Below are 21,695 nucleotides of genomic sequence, written 5' to 3'. Positions count from 1 at the left end.
ATCATCTAAAATTAATTTCTTAGGATGCCCATGAGCATACCTCCAAGCCTTAGTCAGCCCATGATCCACAATTGCCTCTTGGCTTGTTGATGCATTTCCAATTAGTTTTTGTTCATCTTCTTGTAATGTCATCTCATCAATCTTTTTTTCAAGAATTTCTGCATCATCATCAGGAACAACTCTCTTGCTAGAAGAGATGTCATTAGTATCATCAAAAACAACATGTATAGACTCTTCGATAACAAGATTTCTTTTGTTAAATACTCTATATGCTTTACTTGATGTAAAATATCCCAAAAGGATACCTTCATCAGATTTAGAATCAAATTTACCTAAGTTATCCTTGCCATTATTATGAATGAAACACCTACATCCAAAAACATGAAAATAGTTTACTTTGGGCTTTCTATTTTTCCAAAGTTCATAAGGTGTTTTCTTTATGATGGGTCTCAATAAAACTCTATTTAATATATGACATGATGTATTAATGGCTTCTCCCCAAAAATACTTAGGGAGGTTACTTTCACATAGCATAGTTCTAGCCATTTTCTCTAGGGTTCTATTTTTTCTTTCTACAACTCCATTTTGTTGTGGTGTCCTAGGTGCAGAAAAATTATGAGTTATCCCCTTTTTACTACAAAATTCATTAAATAGATGATTTTCAAATTCCGTTCCATGGTCACTTCTAATAGCTATGACTGAAGCATCTCTAGCATTAGTTATTTCCTTATTAAATTTCTTAAATACAGAAAATGCTTGATCTTTATGAGCTAAGAACATGACCCAAGTATATCTAGAAAAATCATCTACAATAACAAGACCATATTTGTTTCCACCTAGACTTGTGGTTCTAGTTGGTCCAAATAGATCCATGTGTAGTAGTTCAAGAGGTCTAGAGGTAGAGACACAATTTATGGATTTAAAGGAGTTTCTTGATTGTTTGCCATATTGACAAGCTTCACAGATTTTATTTTTCTCAAATTTTAGTTTTGGCAAACCTATTACAGAATTTCTTTTAACTAACTTAGATATTGTATCCATACTTGCATGTCCTAATTTACGGTGCCATAACCAACTTACATCATTAGCCTTAGTATCACTAGCAACTAAGCAAGGACTGTTTTTAGCAAGATCATCTAGATCTACTACATAGATATTTCCACGTCTTATTCCTTTAAATACTAAGCTATTATCAATTGAGTTAGTTATGATGCATAAGGATGGTTTAAACAGAACATCAAAACCCTTATCACATAATTGACTTATGCTAAGTAAGTTGTGTTTAAGACCATCTACTAATCGTACATTATCAACAAGGGTTGATGAGGTGATTTATACTTTACCTATACCAACGATGTGACCTTGGTTATTGTCTCCAAATGTCACTGCACCTCCCTTTTTAGGCTCAAGAGTGAAGAATTGGTCTTTGTCACCCGTCATGTGTCTTGAGCAGCCACTATCCAAGTACCAACAGTTTTTGTCCACCTTGGCTGCAAGACACTCCTACACAAGGAAATCATACAATTTTAGGTACCCAAGTTTTCTTGGGTCCTTCATGGTTAGTAATGTTGGTTCCTTTTGGAACCCAAATCTTTTTAATTTTTTTTTAGCTTTTCCTTTTCTATGATCACACATATTAGCTTTATGTCCTATTTTTCCACAGCAAAAATAGATTATATTCTTAATTTTGCTTTTCCCTGCTTTTACAAAGAAATTACTAAGGAGTTTTTGCTTATTTTTAGGTTTATACCCTAAACCAGCTCTATTGAACACAGGTCGTTGACTATTAAGTATCATTTCTAATTTTTCAGAACTATATGTAAACTTTTCTACAAAAGGTTTGTATTTTTCAAGTTCTTATGCCAACTTTTGTTTTTCTGTTTTTAGTGCGTTTAAGTCTTTTGTGAAATTATCTTTAATAGTTTGTTTATCCTTTTTAAGTTCAGAAATTTCCTTGGTTAGTTTTTCGTTATCTTTAATTAAGGTATTAGTTTTTTGAATTAACATTTGCTTGCTTGTTTTAAGTTCTAAATTTTCTTTAATTATAAAATTCTTATCCTTAACTAATTTATCGTATTTATGGAGGTGAGATTGATTGGTTAGTTTTATCTCTTTATTCTTAAGATTTATTGTCTTATATTCATCCATTAATTCATTAAACGCATCATACAATTCATCAAAGGTAAAATCTAAATCCGTTTCGGATGTTACCTCATTTTCGTTTGCCATAAAACAGAGGTTGGCATTTTCCTCTTGTTCCTCATCCGATGATGATGATGATGAATCAGAATCCGATAGGGTGGAGACGAGGACTTTTTTTTTCTTATACTTGCTGCCCTTCTTGAGCAAAGGACAGTCTGCTCTGAAGTGTCCCGGCTTCTTACATTCATAGCATCTGATTCCCTCATTTTCCCTTTTCTTACCTTTATCCTTGTAATAGGAACTTGAGGGACCTCTCCTTTGATGAAAGGACTTCTTTCGGTTGATGAATTTTCTGAACTTACGCACGAGAAGAGCCTCATCATCATCTCCCTCATGATCTTCTTCTTCACTGCTGCTACTGCAAGATAAATCCTTGTTAGAAGAAGTAGATTTGAGAGCTATTACCTTTTTCTTATGAGAGGATTCTTCTTCGCTGTGTTATTTCATTGTGAGCTCGTGCGTCATTAGGGATCCAAGAAGCTCCTCAAGTGGAAGCTTGTTCAAGTCCTTGGCTTCTTGGATTGCCGTAACCTTGGCCTCCTATGACCTTGGCAAACATCGAAGAACTTTTCTGACAAGGTCACTGTTAGTATAATTTTTGCCAAGGCTTTTTAGGCCATTGACAATGTCAGTAAATCTAGTAAACATACAAGTGATAGTTTCATTAGAATCCATCTTAAATAATTCATACTTATGAACTAATATATTTATTTTAGATTCTTTTACTTGATTTGTGCCCTCGTGGGTCACTTCAAGTCTATCCCATATCTCTTTTGCAGAATTGCAAGTAGAGACTCTATTGAATTCATTTCGGTCTAAAGCACAATAAAGCACATTCATTGCTTTGGCATTTAGTTGTGCCTTCCTTATATTATTGTCATCCCAATCCTTTTCAAGTTTGGGTATAGTAACACCCTCTACAAAAATTGATGGGATGTATGGTCCATTAAGTATGGTGGTCTACATCTCATAGTCTTGTGCTTGGATAAATATTCTCATCCTAGCCTTCCAATATGAGTAGTCGGTTCCATTGAAGAATGGAGGTCTATGGGTGGACTGGCCCTCAATATGAGAAGATCCAAATGGGGTTGTCATTTTGATCTTATACTCTTTTGGTAGAAGAGTTCTAGCTCTGATACCACTTGTTGCCCAGAAAGACAACCCAAGAGGGAGGGTGAATTGGGTTTTAAAGTAATTATTGCAATTAAAAATTTTGTGAGTAACTAATTAAAACTTAATTGCAAGTGGATTAATTAGTTGCTATATGCAGCAGATGAAGGGAAAGGAAGAGACAATGAAACAATCACAAACACAAGCAATTTTATAGTGGTTCGGAGCTAGCCCTTGCTCCTACGTCCACTCCCCAAGCCTCACTTGGGAGTTCACTATAATCCCTCGGATTACAGCCGGTTGTTTTACAAGTTCACAACCCAACTTGTTGTTTTACGAGATCACAACGAACTCGGTCGGTTTTCACAGGCTCACCGACTAGAACCACCCGATTGTTTTTTTCGGGATCACAATCAAACCCTTACACCGTTGGTTTTAACCTCGGCTCACCAACAAACCTTAACACCCTTGATTCAATCCCCTGATTGAATCAAGTAAGAAACAAATAGGTTAAAATAAATAAAAAAGGAAGCTTCTCAATAAGCGTATTTAAACAATATAAGCAGGGAAGAGTAAGAAGCCCTCAAACTGATTTTGGAGATGGGGGAAGGGGCTTTTCAAACTCTTTGACTCCTCTTGAATTTGATGTAGACTTGCTGTCAGGAGGAGAGCCTTGAATGTGAGGAAGACAGTTGGAGAGTAGACTTCAATGCACTTCTTCCTTCTTTTTATTGTAATCACTCTAGAGAGGCTTTGGTTGGTGGAAATCCCTTTTGCTTTGAATGGAGTCTCTCTTTCTTACTCTATTACTGTTCACTCAGGCTATTTAAGCCATTCCCAAAGAAAAATAGCCGTTAGACACAGATTGAAGGCCGTTCTGCACATTCTGCAACTCCTGACAAAATGTTCGTTGGGATCGGAGTCGACTCGCTCGATCAGGAGTCGACTCGAGTGTTGCTGGAGTCGACTCATGCTGCACTGGAGATGACTCGGCCACTATTCAAAATTTGAAATAAAGTGCCGTCTCGTTCTGGAGTCGACTCGGCTGAACCTGGAGTCGACTCGCCAATTGTCCGGAGATGACTTTTCCTTCTGGAGACGACTCGATCTTCAGGATTCCAAAACTCATCCTCTCGGTTTTGCTTCCTCGAGTCGACTCGGATTTCCTTGGAGTCGACTCGACTCTCAGAGCCCGAAAGACAGGTCTTCTGTCTTTGAACTTGAACTGTCTCGGAGTCGACTCGGACTTTGTGGGAGTCGACTCGGCTCTCAGACATCGAAATACCGATCTTCTGTCTTTGGAGTTGAACTGCCTCGGAGTCAACTCGGACTTTGCGGGAGTCGACTCGGCTCTCAGACACGAAATATTGGTATTCTGTCTTTGGAGTTGAACTGCCTTGAAGTCGACTCGGACTTTGCGGGAGTCGACTCGGCTCTCAGACACCGAAGTTGGCTCTCTGACTTTCAGCCTTGCATTTCTCTGAGAGTCGACTCTTGCTTTCTTAGGAGTCGACCTGCCAACCGTCGGAGTCGACTCGAGTTCTTCGGAAGTCGACTCGGCTCTCAGAGTCCAAAATGGCTTCTCTGTCTTTCTGTCTGTTACTCCATGGAGTCGACTCGTACTTTGCTGGAGTCGACTCGGCAAGCATCGGAGTCGACTCTAATTCTTCAGGAATCGACTCGGTGACAGGGTCTGAGATTTATCTTTCTGTCCGGCTGTCTGTTTTCAGTCGGAGTCGACTCGTAATGTGCCGGAGTCGATTCGAGCTTGTGCCAGTGCTTCTGATACGCTTGGAGTCGACTCGTAATCTTCCGGAGTCGACTCGAGATTCAGACTTTGGTTCAAATTGATTTCTATACTTAGCCAAAGTGTATTGAACCAAAGATAGAGACACTTAAACATAAATTCACAAATATTTGACTGAAACACTAGATTGAATTCATTAGTATAACATAAGATATACTCAAATGCTTTGAGCTCATCAAAATCAAATAGGGTTATAATCAATCATTCCACAACCATATTAACGGTGGACATGTGCATGAAAATATTGGAATATAGAAAAAGTTTTATATTTAAAATGAATTAAAGTATCAAGTATAATCATTAACCATGGTTAAAAAAAATGAGTACTATTAGAAGAAGGAATGAAATAACTATCCCAAATATCACAGTGTAACAATTAAAAGGAACCGTATGCATAATAAAAGGAACCGTATGCATAATAAAACTATTAAAAAATGGCAAACGAGATTGTTTAGCTTTTGGGCAAAAGTCAAAAATAGTGTTATGATTATTGGAAGAAGGGGAAAGAATAGTATGTAGTTTATGTAGCCACACATGAGAGGAGTGTCCAAGACTCCTATGCTATAAATCAAACGATGCAAATGAAAAGGATGCATGTGCATGGTCATTTTTAAGGAAATATAAACCACCATGTTTGTGGCTTTGACCAATTACCTTTCCGGTCGAGAGGGCCTTCAAAATACACTGATCAGAGTAAAAAAGGACAGAACAATGCATGTAATGTGTGAGCATGAGAATAGATAAAAAGATTATAGGGAAAGAGAGGAACACATATAACGTTTTTAAGGGTAAGATAAGCGGTAGCATGTGCTGTTCTAGTGAATGAAATAGGTACAATATTATCATTAGGGAGGATGTGTGAGGTGATGGAAGATGTCACAATAGAGGACAAGAGGTGCAGTTTAGATCATATGATCAATCGTGCCTATATCATAGTCCAAGAGAATGACCATGCAGAGGAAACAAAACATTTAGAGTTACCTACAAGATTGGTCTGGTTTGTAGTTGGCTTGTGAACCTCACTAAGAAGACACAGAAGCTACTAGTACTGTACTAGAGTCAATGTCTGGGTAGAAATCTAGTTTATAGAGTGCTGGCCATCAGTAGATTTGGTCTTGGACTGAGAGCGACACCCAAGCTTGTAGTTGGGTGGGAAGTCATGGAGCCTGTAGCATACATCCTTAAGAGTGGTTTGGGATGCTACAATGTGCACAACACTCGCTATCACATCCCTTCCAATTAGTGGGCCGAGAGCTGGCAGCACCTGCAATGGAAAGAACATCAAGGTAAGCAGACTTTTTTTATCTTGCAGCACGAGGGACTAGGCACAAGCCAAGGATGGAAGAGGGCCCATGAGGATTTCCAAATTTTCATTTTTCCTCATTATTTCAGCTCTTCATAAACAGTAACCAATACCATACAATATACATCAAGATATATAAAAGAAGGGGTAAAAAAGATGTATAGATATGTATGTTTGGGTGATATTTTCCAACATGCACAAGGAAGACTTCTCTTGAACAATGACTTCATATTTCAACCATTGTACCTTATTCCAAATAACTCAACAAAAGTAGTTGCGCATGCTTGAGAAACCAACAATTGCTCCAAATCTGAACTTGTATAGCAAGCCGCAACTCAATTTGGATCACACTCTTTAATGAAGGTGGCCGCATTCTTAAACCAATTCATCAGATTCTGATAATCTTTCACATAAAGCCAAGCCTGTAGAAATAGGAAAAGGCTCTTGTTTACACCCCGTGTCTCAATGTACTGTTGAAATGCATCCCTCATTTTCCGATTTAGCTCTCTGCCAATTCAAACAAGCAAAAAACGTCATCTAACCAAAAATGCAAATGTTGACCACTCACAATCTTAACATCGAAGACTTGAAAAACTGAAAGAAGTCCAGCTCCCTACCAATTCAACCAGGTAAAAAAAAGAAAGTTATAACATGCAGTGGTAAAATGTGGTTCCAAAACCATGAGAAAATTCTAGAGGAACTCTTAACAAGGCAATATTTCCCCTATTTTGGTTTTCTGTTTCACAAATTTCGCCATTGAAGTTACCCTAGTACTTTTACTCATGCTGCTGATGTTTCACATTTGGCTTTAACAATGTCCTTAATTTTTTTAACGGACTCCCGAAATATATATGAAACTATTTGATCGCATATATATATATATATATATACAATTAGATGATGTGTACATATGAGCAGGACTTACATAAGAAAATTGTTGGGGGGAAAAATAGATCACCCCGAGACACGTGAACGCATCGCCAGCACGTGACTGAAGGCGACCGACCTGAAGGTGCCCGACCTCAGAGCTCCCGACCTGGCGCCCGACCAGGCGCTTGACTTCGAGGCGTCTGACCTCAGAGCTCCCGACCTGGTGCCCGACCAGGCGCTCGGCTTCGAGGCGTCCGACCTGGGACCCAACCTCAGCATTCTTGACCTCGGAAGCCCGACCTCACTATTCACTCGCTGCGGTCACGTCCTTCTGCAGCTCGACCGGGGACCATGCCCTGCTACCGCTGTCAACAGTTAATGCGCATGGCCTCCGCAGATCCCCGGCTCACTCAACAATTAATGCGCATGGCCTCCGCAGATCCCCGGCTCACTTAACAATTAATGCGCATGCTATCCATGGATCTCAGGCCCTCCACGGTAACCAGTTGACCCATTCGGTTACGTCTGATCACCCACAACGACTCATTGGTTCCAGCCTGATCTCCTACGGCCATGCATTAATTCACACGTTCGTGCTCAATCATGACAGTAACTCATCTACCCCGTCACATCACAGGTAATCCTGCACCCCTCTATAAAAGGAAAAATTCTTCCTCTTAGAAGGAGGTCCGGACCCTGAAAACTGGAGGAGACAATCTCTCTCCCTCTACATGTTAAGCCCCCTCTGACTTAAGCATCGAAGGGTCGGCGCCGGAAACCCCCGCCACCGGCTTTTTTGCAGGTCACCCGGAGGACGCAGCCCGCCGACGTACTGCCACCCGCCATTTCTTGCCGGAGCCCCCTTCTTCTCACCCAGTGGTCGCCCTCAGGTCCAATTTCCAGCAACAGTTGACGCTAGAGGAAGGGACCGAGTTGTGGCCATGAAGTTGAGAAGCAAAGGAGTCTCGAATGCCTCCTGGCGTCCCCCAACAAGCCTTGGACACTCTGTCCAGAATTCACCACCACAACCTCCGACGGACTTAGTCTTCTAAGTCCAGCCGGAATAGTTCAACATCCTGGTGCAACAAATTCAAGCCTTGGCCGCAGCCATCCAAGGCCTGCAACGTGCGGAGGCCCCACTTATGCCGCCTCCACAAGCCCAGGTCCAGCCAGTGCTTCCTCCAGATGAACCGGCGCCCCATGGCCAAAATCTCCATGGCTCCTTGAGAGCCAACAACAAAGAACGGTGCTGCTACCAAGGCTCAACTCGAGCGTCTTCCCGGAGAAAACCGCTAGGGAGGAGCATAGACAGAAGGCCGCAGCACTCGGAAGCCGAGTCAGCCCCGGACCAACCCGAACCATAGCAGACTACCGTGCAATCCCCCACGGCGGGAAACTCGACAGGAAGGTCGAAAAGCTCGAGCGCCAGATTGAGGCGCTCCACAGCAGGAAGGCAAGGCGCGAGGGTGACTTTGAGTTCACCACCAAGTTTCCCTTTTTCCGCCAGATCGAGGATGAGCCGGTCCCACCGAGGTTCAAAATGCCCCAAGTGGAGCCCTACAATGGAACTACCGACCCCTTCGACCACTTGGAAAGTTACCGAGCCCTCATGGCATTGCAGGGGTCCTCGGAGGCTGTGCTCTGCAAGGCTTTCCAGCGACTCTCCGGAGAACAGCTCGACTTTGGTTCTCTGGACTGAAGCCGAGCACAATATCCTCTTTTGAGCAGCTCGGTAGGTAGTAAGCCACCAACTTTGCTGCCAGCCGACGTCAGCGGCGAACGTCGGATTCCCTCCTTGATATCAAGCAAAAGGAGGGAGAGTCTCTCAAAGAATCTGCCTCGGCTAAGGAGTCCACCTTAGCAGCAGGGACTGCCTCGACCGAGGTCCCCCCTCGACCGAGATCCCCACCGCGACCACGAATGCCCTCGGAAAAGTACGAGAATTACACTCCCCTTAATGTACCCCGGGCAGAGATCCTAATGGAGATAGAAGGTCGAGACTACTTTCGACCTCCACCCCCGATGCAGGATATAGGAGCTCGACGCAATCCTAGGAAGTATTGCCGCTTCCACCGGGACCACGGCTACAACACGGAGGAGTGCTTCCAGCTCCGGGATGAGATCGAGGCGCTCATCCGCCGTGGAGTACTCAACCGATTTTTGCGGGACCTGCATGAGGAAAGGAGGCTGGTAGAAAATGCCACACTGCCCGAAGATCCAAATGACAACAGGCCTATCGCCGACACCATCAACACCATCGGAGAAGGAAGCTCGGTTGAAGAACCAACCGAGGGAAGGACCCCTCCGAAGCGCCCGCGCATCTCCGAAGCCATCTCATTTTCGGACAAAGATTTGGAAGGAGTTGAAACTCCCCATGATGACGCTGTGGTCATCTCTATGATTGCAAATAAATTTGATGTAAAGCGTGTCCTAGTTGATAATGGAAGCTCGGCAAATGTTTTGTACTACGATGCCTACCAAAAAATGGGAATGACGGAAAGCCAGCTCCGGAGAATGAATGCTCCACTAGTCGGATTCACCGAAGATTCAATCTCGGTTGAGGGCGAGGTCAGCCTCCTTGTCACGGTCGGGCTCGCCCCTCGAGAAAGCACTGTGAGGATGAATTTTCTTGTGGTCCGCCTGTCTTCGGCCTACAATGCCATCCTTGGACGATCAGGGCTTAACGCCCCCCGAGCTGTGGTCTCAACCTATCACTTGTTCATGCGGTTCCCCACCGACCAAGGAGTAGGCGAAGTTCGTGGAGATCAGTCGATAGCTAAGTGATGCTATATGGCGACTCACAAAGCAAAGCAACCGGCTAAAGCACCAAGTCAGGAGGAACAACCGGCCAAGGCGCCAACACAAACGTTACATCAGACGCTGCCCATCGAAACCTTGGAAGTACGGGACGATCCCCGAAAGTAACGTGTAGAACCTGGTGAGCTTCTTACCCAGATCCCCTTAAAAGAAAACTGCCCAGAGCTAATCGTGCAGGTCGGCTCCGGACTGAGCTCCCACGAAAGAGACCACCTGATCAAGTTCCTCCGCTCCAATATGGACGTCTTCGCCTGGTCGTCCACCGACATGCCGGGGATAGACCCCGAGATCATGGTTCACCGACTCCAGGTGAAACCGACCTGCAAACCTGTAAGGCAGAAGAAACAGGGCTCCGCCCCGGAGCGACAACAAGCAGCGGCCGAGGAAGTGGACAAACTTCTCGAGGCCGGCTTCATCCGGGAGGTCTTCTATGCAGATTGGCTCGCCAACGTGGTCCTCATAAAGAAAGCTAACGGAAAGTGGCGCATGTGCGTGGACTACACCGACTTGAATAAAGCCTGCCCAAAAGACAACTTCCCACTCGCCAGCATCGACCAGCTCGTTGACTCCACCTCGGGACATCAGTTGCTGACTTTCATGGACACCTTCTCATGATATAACCAAAGCCGAATGGCACCAGAAGACGAGGAGAAGACGGCCTTCATCACCGACAAGGGCATCTATTGCTAAAAAAGTGATGTCGTTCGGGTTGAAGAATGCTGGAGCAACATATCAAAGGCTGGTCAGCCAGATCTTTAAAAATCAAATAGGCCGAAACATGGAGGTCTATGTGGACGACATGCTGGTGAAGAGCCGAACGGCAGAGCACCATGTAGCCGACCTCGACGAGGCATTCTCTACCCTTAGGAAGTACCTGAAGATGCTCAATCATGCCGAATGCGCCTTCGAAGTCACCTCGGGCAAGTTCCTTGGGTTCGTGGTAACCCAACGGGGAAGCGAAGCAAACCCTGAGAAGATCCGAGCGCTGCAAGAGATGGTGCCACCGAAAACAGTCAAGGAGGTACAACGGCTCACTGGGCGGGTCGCGGCCCTGGAAAGATTTGTTTCCAGGTCGGCCGAGTGGTGCCTCCATTCTTCAAAGTCCTCAAGCGACTGAAGAACTTTTTATGGTTGGAGGAATGTTAGCAAGTTTTCGAAGAGCTTAGGCGTCTTCTTGCTTCCCCTCCACTACTCACCAAATCCTAGCAGGGTGAGCTCCTCTATTTGTATCTGGCCGTCTCCTCGGTCACGATAAGCTCGGTCCTGATCTGAGAAGAGAACAAGCTCCAAAGACCGGTGTACTATACCAGCTGGGTCCTGAGGGATGCTGAGACCCGATATTCCAAACTGGAAAAAACAATCTTCGCCCTAGTCACCTCAGCTCGAATGCTCCGACCCTACTTTCAGGCCCACACTATAGCCATACTGACCGACCAGCCTATGAAGCAAATTCTGCAATGGTCGGATCGCGCCGGTAGGACTGTGAAGTGGGTAGTCGAGCTCGAAAAGTTCGACCTTGAATACCGTCCGAGGCCAGCGATCAAAGCCCAGGCGCTTGCTGACTTTATTGTGGAGTGCACCTTGCCGGATGATCCCGAGCTCGCGCACACGCCAGTGGAGGAGACCCCGAGGCAACCATGGGTTCTATATATGGACGGCTCCTCAACCTCGGGGGGTAGCAGAGCAGGCCTCATTCTCACTAGCCTAGATGGGATAGTTGCGGAGCAGGCTCTACGCTTCGAGTTTCCTGCCTCAAATAATGAAGCAGAATACAAGGCACTTATTGCCGGGCTCAAATTGGTAAAGGAGCTGAAGGTGGAGGACCTGAAGGTCTTCAGTGACTCCCAATTAGTCATGAACCAGATTTTGGAAGACTTCGAAGCAAGAGAACCATCGATGCAGAGATATCTCCAAAAGGTGCGAGACTTCACGTCTATCTTGGGCTCCTTCAACATCTAGCACATTCCCAGAATGGAGAATCTAAGGGCATACCATTTGTCGAAGCTGGCGACTTTCTGCATGAGCGAGCTCTCTAAGACAACAGTGCTCGAATACCTCCAAATGTCTAGCACAGAGGAGCCCGAGCCAATCCTCTGCATTGACACCGAGCCGAGTTGGATGGATGAGCTCGTCAGCTATTTGCAGAGCGAAATCCTTCCCATTGATGAGCTCGAGGCCCGCCGAATCAGGCGTCAAGCCTTCCGATACATACTATATGAAGGCAAGCTTTACCGAAAATCATTCACCTCTCCCCCGCTTAGATGCCTCCGACCATCAGAGGCGGATTATGCTATGCGAGAGGTTCATGAAGGGATATGCGGGAACCACTTGGGAGGCCGAGCACTGGCCCACAAAATCCTGCGCCAGGGATACTACTAGCCCACACTTCAAAAGGATGCATCGGACTTCGTCCGAAGGTGCGATCGATGTCAGCGGAACGCCAACATTCAGCGCCGACCCTTGGCCTCACTGACCTCGATCATTGCCCCCTGGCCATTCACCCAATAGAGGATTGACATCCTGGGACCATTCCCCCTGGCCACCGGGCAGAGAAAATTTCTGGTTGTCTCCATCGACTACTTCACCAAATGGGTCAAAGCCGAACCAGTGGTCCGGATCTCCGAGCAGAAGATGCGGAATTTTGTCTAGAAGTCAATAATCTGTAGATTTGGACTCCCCCGCATCCTTATATCTGACAACGGCCGTCAGTTCGACAATGCCCATTTCAGAAAATTCTGCTCAGAGCTCGGCATCGACCACTGTTTCACCTCGGTCTTCCATCCACAGACCAACGGAGAAACCGAGGTGACGAACCGCACCATTCTTCAGGGGCTCAAGGCTAGGCTCGACCGATCCAAAGGGCAATGGGTTGAAGACCTATACAACGTTCTTTGGGCCTACAAAACCACATTTCGACTTTCTACCGGCGAGACCCCCTTCAACCTGGCATACGGAACGGAAACTATCATCTCCCTGGAAGTCGGACTCCCCTCACCAAGAGTAGAGCACTACAACGCAATCTCCAACTCCACCCAGCTTAGGGGCAACTTGGACCTCGTCGAGCAGATAAGGGAGGCAGCCCGAGTCTGCATGGCAAGATATCAATAGAAAACGGTGCAGTACTACAACTCCAGAGTAAAGGCCTAGCTTTTTAAGGTAGGAGATCTCGTCCTCAGGAGAGCTGAAGCTTCTCAGCCCGCCGAGCAAGAAAAGCTTGCCCCGAACTAGGAAGGGCCATATCGGATTGCACGAGTCCAGCGGCCCGGAGCATACAAGTTGGAGTCTCTTGAAGGGACCCTCATTCCACGAAGCTGAAATTCCGAAAACCTTCGGATGTATTACCCGTAGAGCCTCTCCAGGGGTCCTCGACGATTGGAAACACAATTCTTATCCCCCTCTCATGTTAATTCATTCACAGCTTTCCTTTAATTATTCTATACTCTTCCTGATATTAGGATGTTTGTGAACTTCAGGAAACCCGACAAAGTTTGGATGCCCGACAAAGTTCGGATGCCCGACCAAGCTCGGATGCCCGACCAAGTTTGAGTGCCCAACCAAGTTCGGATACCCCAGCCAAGCATGGAACACCTCGTCATGTTGACATCAAGCTCGGTCTCGATCTCCATCAAAGACCCCGACCAAGATCGGGATGCCCCGCTGAGTCGAAGTGAGCCCAAGCTCCCTCGACCTCGGGAAGCGTCGCGGGGTCAACAGCGAGCCCAACCTCCCTCGACCTCGTGCTCGATCCCTCGACTAAGGTCGGGATGCCCCGCTGAGTCGACAGCGAGCCCAAGCTCCCTCGACCTCAGGAAGCGTCGCGGGGTCGACAGCGAACCCAAGCTTTCTCGACCTCGTGCTCGATCCCCCGACTAAGGTCGGGATGCTCCGCTGAGTCGACAGCGAGCCCAAGCTCCCTCGACCTCGAAAAGATATTCGACGACATTCGACGACGTTCGATGACATTCGACGACATCTCCACAACACTTCGATGATATTCAATGCCGCCCGACGCCCCTTACGATAATACGCCCCGATCTGAACGAGGGCACCCTGCGGGTCGACTACAAGCCAAAGAACACCACTGAAAGTCAACCTCAGAGCAGAGTCGCTTACCTCAACCTGAGATGCCCGACTCCGATGGTGCGAGAGGTATATTCTACCCAGCACCTACGTTATTACGCTTATTTGCTTATATTACAGAATGGTCAATAAAGCCCCGACCAAGCTCGGGACCCCCCGACCAAGGCCGGATGCTCTCCTGAATCGACCACGAGCCGAGGTTCTCTCGACCTCGCGACCAAGCACGGAAAGCTCCTTACCACTAATCTCCAGCTCGATCCTCACCTACTCCAGACTCCTTCGAACGAAGGCTCGGCCAAGTCTGAGCGTCGACTTAAGCCGAAACGGCCTGCCACGACGACCTCGAGCTCTGCCCAACGACACCCTGGCCGAGCTTGAAAACGCCAAGTCACTGGCCATGAGCTCAAGTTCTGCCTGGTGGCACCTCAACCAAGTTCGAGATCAAGGAGCATGAAAGCTCCAATAATAGCCCAGCTTCGGCCTATGTCGTCATGGAGCCCGAGCTCGAAGCTTCAACATGATCCCTCTGGGAAGCCGAGCCCAAAGACTTGGCGAAATTTTTTCAAAGGGAAGGCCTAAAAGCTTCAACAAGCTTCTTTTGGAAGCCGAGCCCAAGGACTTGGCGAAATCTCTCCGGAAGATAGGCCTAAAGGCCGACCAGGACTTCTTCGGAGCCCGAGCTCAAGAATTTGGCAAGTTCTCTCAAAGTCCAGGCCTAGAGCCTCAACATGATTCCTCTTGGAGCTAAGCCTAATGACTTAGCGAATTCTACCGGAACCTAGGTTTAAAGGCTTAGTTGAGCTTGAAGACTTGAAGAAATTCGCCAAATAGGAACTCAACTCAGACGATCAATGATTTATCGGTTGCACGAATGGAGACACATAATGAAAGAAGAAAAGAAAACTTCTCATTGATAAAGGCCCGAAGGCTAAAGTACAAAATTAAGGTTCGGCCGTATAATGACTTTGATGGCCGACCTCATTTACAAAAGAACAAAGGAAAAGAGAGAAAAAATGAGGCTAAGTCCTAAGGGGCAGTTGCAGCTTCGGCGTCGACCTCGAGGTCGTCCACAATGACCACCTCAGGATTTTCAGCCGGAGCCTCCTCGGGTTCTCCCACCGGTCCGGGCACATTCATAGTAGCCTCGGTCAGGACGCTGCTAGTAGCTTCAGGAGCAATGTCGGACGCTCCTTCAGAAGCGCCTCCAGCAACTTCTCCAGCAGAAGTCCCCCGGGTGGTCTCCTCAACCGCTTTGACTTCAGCCTCGGCCGCTTCCTGCTCGGCCTCAGGGCCCGCGGGCGTCCTGCTGGCTGAACCATCGTTTGCCCGACCTTTGGGTTCCCCCTCGCCCTCGTCGATCCCCCCGCCGGGCTGAAGACTACTGAGATTGAACTGAGGGCAGATCCGCCGCAGTTGTCTCCGGAAGTCCTCGAAGCCGCGAATAAGTCCGTCCACAGCTTTTTCCTCCATCAACTCGCAGAACTCCTCCAACTCTCGGAAGAGTTGCACCGCGTTCTGGGCCTGCTCCAATGCCCTTTGTTCTCGGGCCTCCAGTTGCCCAATCCTCGTGCGGAAAGCCTCCGCCTCATGCTGAAAGCCGGAGATTGCGGAGCGATATTCGACGAGGCGCGCTTCGGAGGTGCGAAGCTCCGACCTGGCCAGAGAATGCGCGGCCTTCTCCTCCTCGAGCTTCTCGACTGCCGACCGTCGCTCGGTTTCGACAGCTTGCATCCACGCAATGGCCTCCCTGCGCAGGCCTCAGCCTCGCCAACCCTCTTCTCAGTGTCCTCTAGCGCCCTTTGGCTCCTCCGAGCCTTATCCTGATAGTCGGCCGCCATGAAGATCAACATGTCAATCTTGTGAAGGTGCTGCAAGCAGAAAAGAAAGGAATAAGCCGAGGATAGAGTCCAAAAGATATGGAAATTACAGCAAGAGGCTAGCTTACCCGAATAGCGGAGCAGTAGGTTCCGTCGATGAGGCTGCCGAAGTCCGCAGCCTCGAACTTTGCCCGATCGGCCAGAAGCAGCGCGACACGGAATACCTGATGCGCGACCTGGCTATCGTGGAGGGCCGAGTCGCCCTCGTAGACGACCCACTCTAGGCAATGGGGCCTTCTCTCCTATCGAGTCTCGGCCCTCGAAGAGCTCGGAGGGGTGGACCTCGCCGAGCTCGGAACCCCAAGACCGCTGCCTGGCTCAGGGGCCGAGTGCCGCAGGCGGACGACTTGACGACCCGACCGCTGAAAAATAGAGGCCGGGCAAGCGAGGGCCGCAGAAGTCCCCACAGAGCTCGAGCCCGTGCGCTCGGTGCCCGGAACCTCCTTCCGGATAGGGTCGAAAGTTCCGATCCCGAGGACACTCGCTTCGGTGGCCACGCCCGCCGAGGACTTAGCTTTCTTCCTGGGCTCGGGTGGAACCCCACCGGCCTCGGCCGCCCTTTTCCTAAACCGGGCGTAAAGAGCTGCGTTACTGGTCACTATCTTCGGAATATCTAAAAAGACAAAAAATGAAAAGCCCAGATGTCAGGTTGTCACCAAAAAAAAAAAAAGAAAGAGAGAGAAAAGAGAAAAAGTAAAGCGCATAAGATAAAAGACAACAGAACAGAGCCACACAACCGCTCTTACCCTGAGGGCACGCCGAGCTCAAGCCGACATTCACTAAAGCCACCTCGCTCACGAGATCGTTTAGAAGAATGTCTTCCTCGAGGCCGTAAAGAGCGTCGAGGGTCTTCTGCTCGTTCTCTGAGAGTATGGGGAGCTTGTTGGCGGCCTTGAGCTGAGCTTGCCCCCACCTGGGGTCGAACCCCCACGTGCGCTCGGAGGAAAGAAAGAAAAATCTCTCCTTCCACCCATGAATGGATGAAGGAGTACCCCAGAAGAGTGACCTACCGCCCCGAAGGGCAAGGTAAAGCCACTCCCCATCCTCTGGATTGGACTTCAACAAAAAGCATCGACGGAAGACGTTGACCGAGGTCGGTATCGCGTGCGCAAGGTAGAGGGACAAAAATCTAACGATGGTCCTCCTCGCGTTCGGAGCGAGCTGCGCTAGGACAAGCTGATATGTCGCTAGGAGCTCATTCACGAACCCGTGCAAGGGAAACCGTAGGCCGGCCCAGAGTGTTTCTACGTACACTCCAATCCGACCTGGGGGAGGCCTCGTCACCCGATCCTCCGACCCCGCGGTTCAAGACGAAACCCACGTCGAGGAAAAAACCACTCGGCGATCATTTCCAACTCCTCGCCCAAAGTGGATCCAACTTCATCCGGACCACGACCCATGCCAAAGAAGAAGAAAGAAGAAGAAAGAAGAAGAAAAGAGGACAAAAAACCCTCCGAGCAAACGAGGGGGAAACAAACACCTACTGAGATTTCCGCCGAAAGCGCCGACGACCCGGTGGTAGAAGATCAAGATGATCGCCGGAAAATGCCTCGGAGCGCCGCCGAAAGAAACCAGGCGAAGATCAAGGAACAAGGGGGAAGAAAGTAGGAGAAGAAGCAACAAACAGCGGCGGCCAAACAAGAGCCCTTAGGGCCAGAATAAGGATTTATATAGACCTTCCCGATGGCCCAGATCGGCAAGATAGGATCCCGCCTTATGTCCAGATCGTTACACGTGTCAGCTCCGAAAATCAAAGCGGCATACCAACCTGGATCAACACCTCAGAAACGGAATCGAGGAAGCATCCCGTCGGATCCCGCAAAATCATCATGAGCCCACGACGCGAAGCAACCTCGAAAAATGAAAGGGCGTCGTCCCGTCGGATCCCATTAAAGATGCCCCAAGACAAGCGAAACGCCAGAACAATTTAAAGCTTCCTGGCCCCCATTGGTACAATAAAAGCAGCTACTTTCCTCGCCCGAACTCGTAAACGACTCGAACTCGGAAGTCGGAGGGTAATGTTGGGGGAAAAATAGATCATCTCGAGACACGTGAACACATCGCCAGCACGTGACTGAAGGCAACCGAGCTGAAGGCGCCCGACCTCAGAGCTCCCGACCTGGTGCCCGACCAGGCGCTCGACTTCAAGGCGTCCGACCTCAGAGCTCCCGATCTGGCATCCGACTAGGCGCTCGGCTTCGAGGCGCCCGACCTCAGAGCTCCCGATCTAGCGCCCGACCAGGCGCTCGGCTTCGAGGCGTCCGACCTCAGAGCTCCCGATCTGGCACCTGACCAGGCGCTCGGCTTCGAGGCGTCCGACCTCAGAGCTCCCGATCTGGCACCCGACCAGGCGCTCGGCTTCGAGGCATCCGACCTGGGTACCTGACCTCGGCAGTCTTGAACTCGGAAGCCCGACCTCACTATTCACTCGCTGCGGTCACATCCTTCTGCAGCTCGATCGGGGACCATGCCATGTTACCGCTGTCAACAGTTAATGTGCATGGCCTCCGCAGATCCCCGGCTCACTCAACAATTAATGCGCATAGCCTCCGCAGATCCCCGGCTCACTCAACAATTAATGCACATGCTATCCACGGATCTCAGGCCCTCCACGGCAACCAGTTGACCCATTCAGCTACGTCTGATCATCCACGACGATTCATTGGCTCCAGCCTGATCTCCCACGGCCATGCATTAATTCACACGTTCGTGCTCAATCATGACCGTAACTCATCTGCCCCGTCACATCACAGGTAATCCTACACCTCTCTATAAAAAGAAAACTTCTCCCTCTTAGAAGGGGGTCCGGACCCTGAAAACTGGAGGAGACAATCTCTCTCCCTCTACACATTAAGCCCCCTCTGACTTAAGCATCGGAGGGCCGGCGCCGGAAACCCCGGCCACCATCTTTTTTGCAGGTCACCCGGAGGACGCAGCCCGCCGACGTACTGCCACCCGCCATTTCTTGCCGGAGCCCCCTTCTTCTCACCCAGTGGTCGCCCCCGGGTCCAATTGCCAGCAACAAAAATTATCATGCTTATGACATTCTTCTGATTTTAGGTCATAAAAAAGACTCAGAAGAGAGCTATCCTAAGTAAATTGGATGGAACTAGCCTCGAGAAAAGCACAAACTAAAGGTAGAAAGCACACAAGAGAAACAGGGGAACAGCTCCAAGTAGAATGGAAAATGATGAAAAAAATCACAGGAAGCTTCAACAATAAGGTTCAAAACCCTTAATACCATAACAGTACAAAAAGAAGGAACAGAGATGTCTGACCAGCAAATAATAGCAAGGATAGGATATAGTTTGAATTTCTCATACTTTTTTGCACTATTTGATTAAAAAAAGAGTTTGGTTGATGGAGGAAGCCCAGATATAATGAAAACTCGACATCCACACCAAAGACCTGGCCTTAACCTCCCTAAGAGTGGCTGGGAATGGTGCACGTAAATGATGCCTAATTCACGACTTTGAAGCATCTAGGCCCGCATAATATTTGTTACATCTGAAGGCAAGACTACTATAGTCCCTATAGCTCACAAAATAATGTTAGAGGAGCCAAAAGAACAAGAACCTTGGGCCATAATTAGATAGGAAGAAAAAAATAACACGTTCTTGAGGTCTAACATATAAAATAATATGAAAACTCTGATGGAGTTAAAAGGAATGAAGGGTGGTCGATTTGACTTCAAAGCTCATATGAGAGCTATGGCAATCTATATGCGTGCAAAATATCATGATGGCTAATGCTCCTTTAATCATCGCAAGCTCTAGCCTCGTCACCAGTTTTCAAACATATTGGAACTGGTTTACATTGTGAAGAGACAAGCAACCTCACTGAGTTCACCTCCTTTGTAATCAAGGATATCAGGTGATTCAGAAATATCCCCAAGACAATATTTTTATAACAACCAGTGATAAATCAGTGGACATACCGGTGGTGCAAACACTCAAACAGCCCACATTGCATCACATATTCAGCACTTTTTCCAAACATTTTGAAACATTTTCGTTTAACAGTTGGTGCCAAACCAAAGAGACCTTCTATCTCAATAAAAATCACCAGAACAAACTGATGGAAAGATTAATCTTAATGAATCATAAACCATAACTCGACTCGCTAAATCCATCTTAAATTAAGCTTTGAGATGCGTGCGCAGCCGTGATCAATCGAGATTTGAATAGAGATTAGCGAGAGATCTTCTGAAGAGAGAGCTCTTAATACGTGTCTTTGAGAAGGGGTCTAACAGGCTATTTACAGGTGGTTACACCCGTGAAGAGTCACCCCCCATCAAAGTAACCCTTCACTGCTGTGAAAATACCTTAATGCCCTTGTGATTATCAGGATTTACGAAATTCAAAGGACACTTGTCAAACGTGGGTTCTAATTAAACGAGATCAGGGTTTAATTAAAACGGGATCCAACATTCTCCCACTTGGACCATATTGACGTCATTTGTCAATGTGGGCCACAACTTGACGGGATCCCAACACAAACTCAAAATCATATATAAATAAAAACAATAATTGCAAAAGAAATAGATTGTATTTGGAAGAAATTAGACCTTTCAGTTTAAAAATTAGAGTTTTCAGCTCCAAATGAAGCATAATTGCAAAAGAAAAGCCAGTCATTCGATTGCTAAACAACAATTAAATAAATAAAATAAAATAAAAATCAATCAACAGAAAGGAAAAGAGAAAATTAGAGGTGTGAGGCGTTACTGGAAGACGCGGCCTTGGTACATGGACGTGGAGGCAGGGTAGAGGCTGGGCTTGAGGCAGATGGAGTGGATCCCGACGCCATCCGGATAAAGGCCGCAGAGGAAGAGCAGGGACCGCTCCCGACAGGGCTTCGACACGTCCACGAAGAGACACAGCTCGCTGATCACATCGCCGGCGGCGGCGGAGGCAGCGGCATCGCCATCGCCGCTCGGGAGGATGTGGGCCCGGCGATCGACCCAGACGGTGATCTCTTCCTCCCCGTACAACCTCCAGAGGACCGGCCCGCCCTGCCGCTCCATCGCCCCCTCCACCACGGAGAACGGCGGCGGTGGCGGCTTCACCCTCTACTGATCAGACGGACATAAATTATATATAGACAGAGAGAGAGAGAGGTAGAGAGATGGAGGTCAGGAAAGCGCTAAGAAGAAATAAAGGTGGAGATGGAATTGGAGGTTTTCTAGTAGTTACCGGGGGTGGGGATATCTCGGAGAGCTCGAGGCGGTGCTCTTCGAGGGAGCGAAGGAGGGGGACGAGGACGGGGTCGGGCGCGGCGGAGGAAAGCCGTCTCCCGCGCGGAGAATACCGGAGGATGGCGGCGCCGCCGACGCCGAAGGACCGTTTCCACATGTCTTAACGGCCGCTAGGGTTTAGGGTTCAAAGAGCCAACGCGCCAGAATTTGATATTTAAGCTCATTTTAAACTCGCAAGAATAAGTAAGGTGATGTCATCAAATTGCATTCATGGAATAGCATGGTTGGTTTGTAAAGATGCTCTCCATGGCACCCCTTTTTTAACTTCAAAAAAGGGACTTTAATTTCTAGTGTGACAAATAAAAATCTGCAGTGAAAAAGCTGTGCGAAAGACTTCTACTCTTTCTTCTACTTTCATGTTTCTTTATTAATTTC

General features: G+C 47.7%; 1 protein-coding gene across 3 annotated transcripts; it reads right to left on the bottom strand.

The window, feature by feature from the left end:
* Positions 1-5,856: 5,856 nt before the first annotated feature.
* Positions 5,857-21,470, bottom strand: LOC148699469 (uncharacterized). Of its 3 annotated transcripts, XR_015974611.1 has the most exons (4): positions 21,259-21,469; positions 20,791-21,134; positions 6,669-6,929; positions 5,857-6,383 (listed from the first exon to the last, which is right to left on the bottom strand). XR_015974611.1 is itself a non-coding variant. In XM_089928449.1 (3 exons), exons 1-3 carry the CDS (start codon positions 21,415-21,417, stop codon positions 6,359-6,361), a joined length of 528 nt encoding a protein of 175 aa, XP_089784575.1. In that variant the 5' UTR covers positions 21,418-21,470; the 3' UTR covers positions 5,857-6,358. The 3 variants fall into 3 exon arrangements, 2 of the variants coding, with proteins under 2 accessions (XP_089784575.1, XP_088570326.1); XM_089928449.1 differs by lacking the exon at positions 6,669-6,929 and having other exon boundaries at positions 21,259-21,470; XM_088714200.1 differs by lacking the exon at positions 5,857-6,383 and having other exon boundaries at positions 6,631-6,929.
* Positions 21,471-21,695: the final 225 nt, after the last annotated feature.

The sequence above is a fragment of the Phoenix dactylifera genome, chromosome 18 (genome assembly GCF_051530095.1).
Source record: "Phoenix dactylifera cultivar Ajwa chromosome 18, Ajwa_hap1_PhDact_Kaust_v1.1, whole genome shotgun sequence".
Taxonomy (NCBI): domain Eukaryota; kingdom Viridiplantae; phylum Streptophyta; class Magnoliopsida; order Arecales; family Arecaceae; genus Phoenix; species Phoenix dactylifera.
The sequence above is the reverse complement of the archived record's forward strand: the minus strand, read 5'-3'. Positions and strand labels throughout refer to the sequence as shown.

Coding starts and splice junctions, on each gene's coding strand:
- LOC148699469 (XM_088714200.1), bottom strand. CDS start 21,417: ATGTGGAAACGGTCCTTCGGCGTCGGCGGCGCCGCCATCCTCCGGTAT. Junction 21,135..21,258: donor CCGAGATATCCCCACCCCCG/GTAACTACTAGA, acceptor TCTGATCAGTAG/AGGGTGAAGCCGCCACCGCC. Junction 6,930..20,790: donor TACCAAGGCCGCGTCTTCCA/GTAACGCCTCAC, acceptor TTGAATTGGCAG/AGAGCTAAATCGGAAAATGA.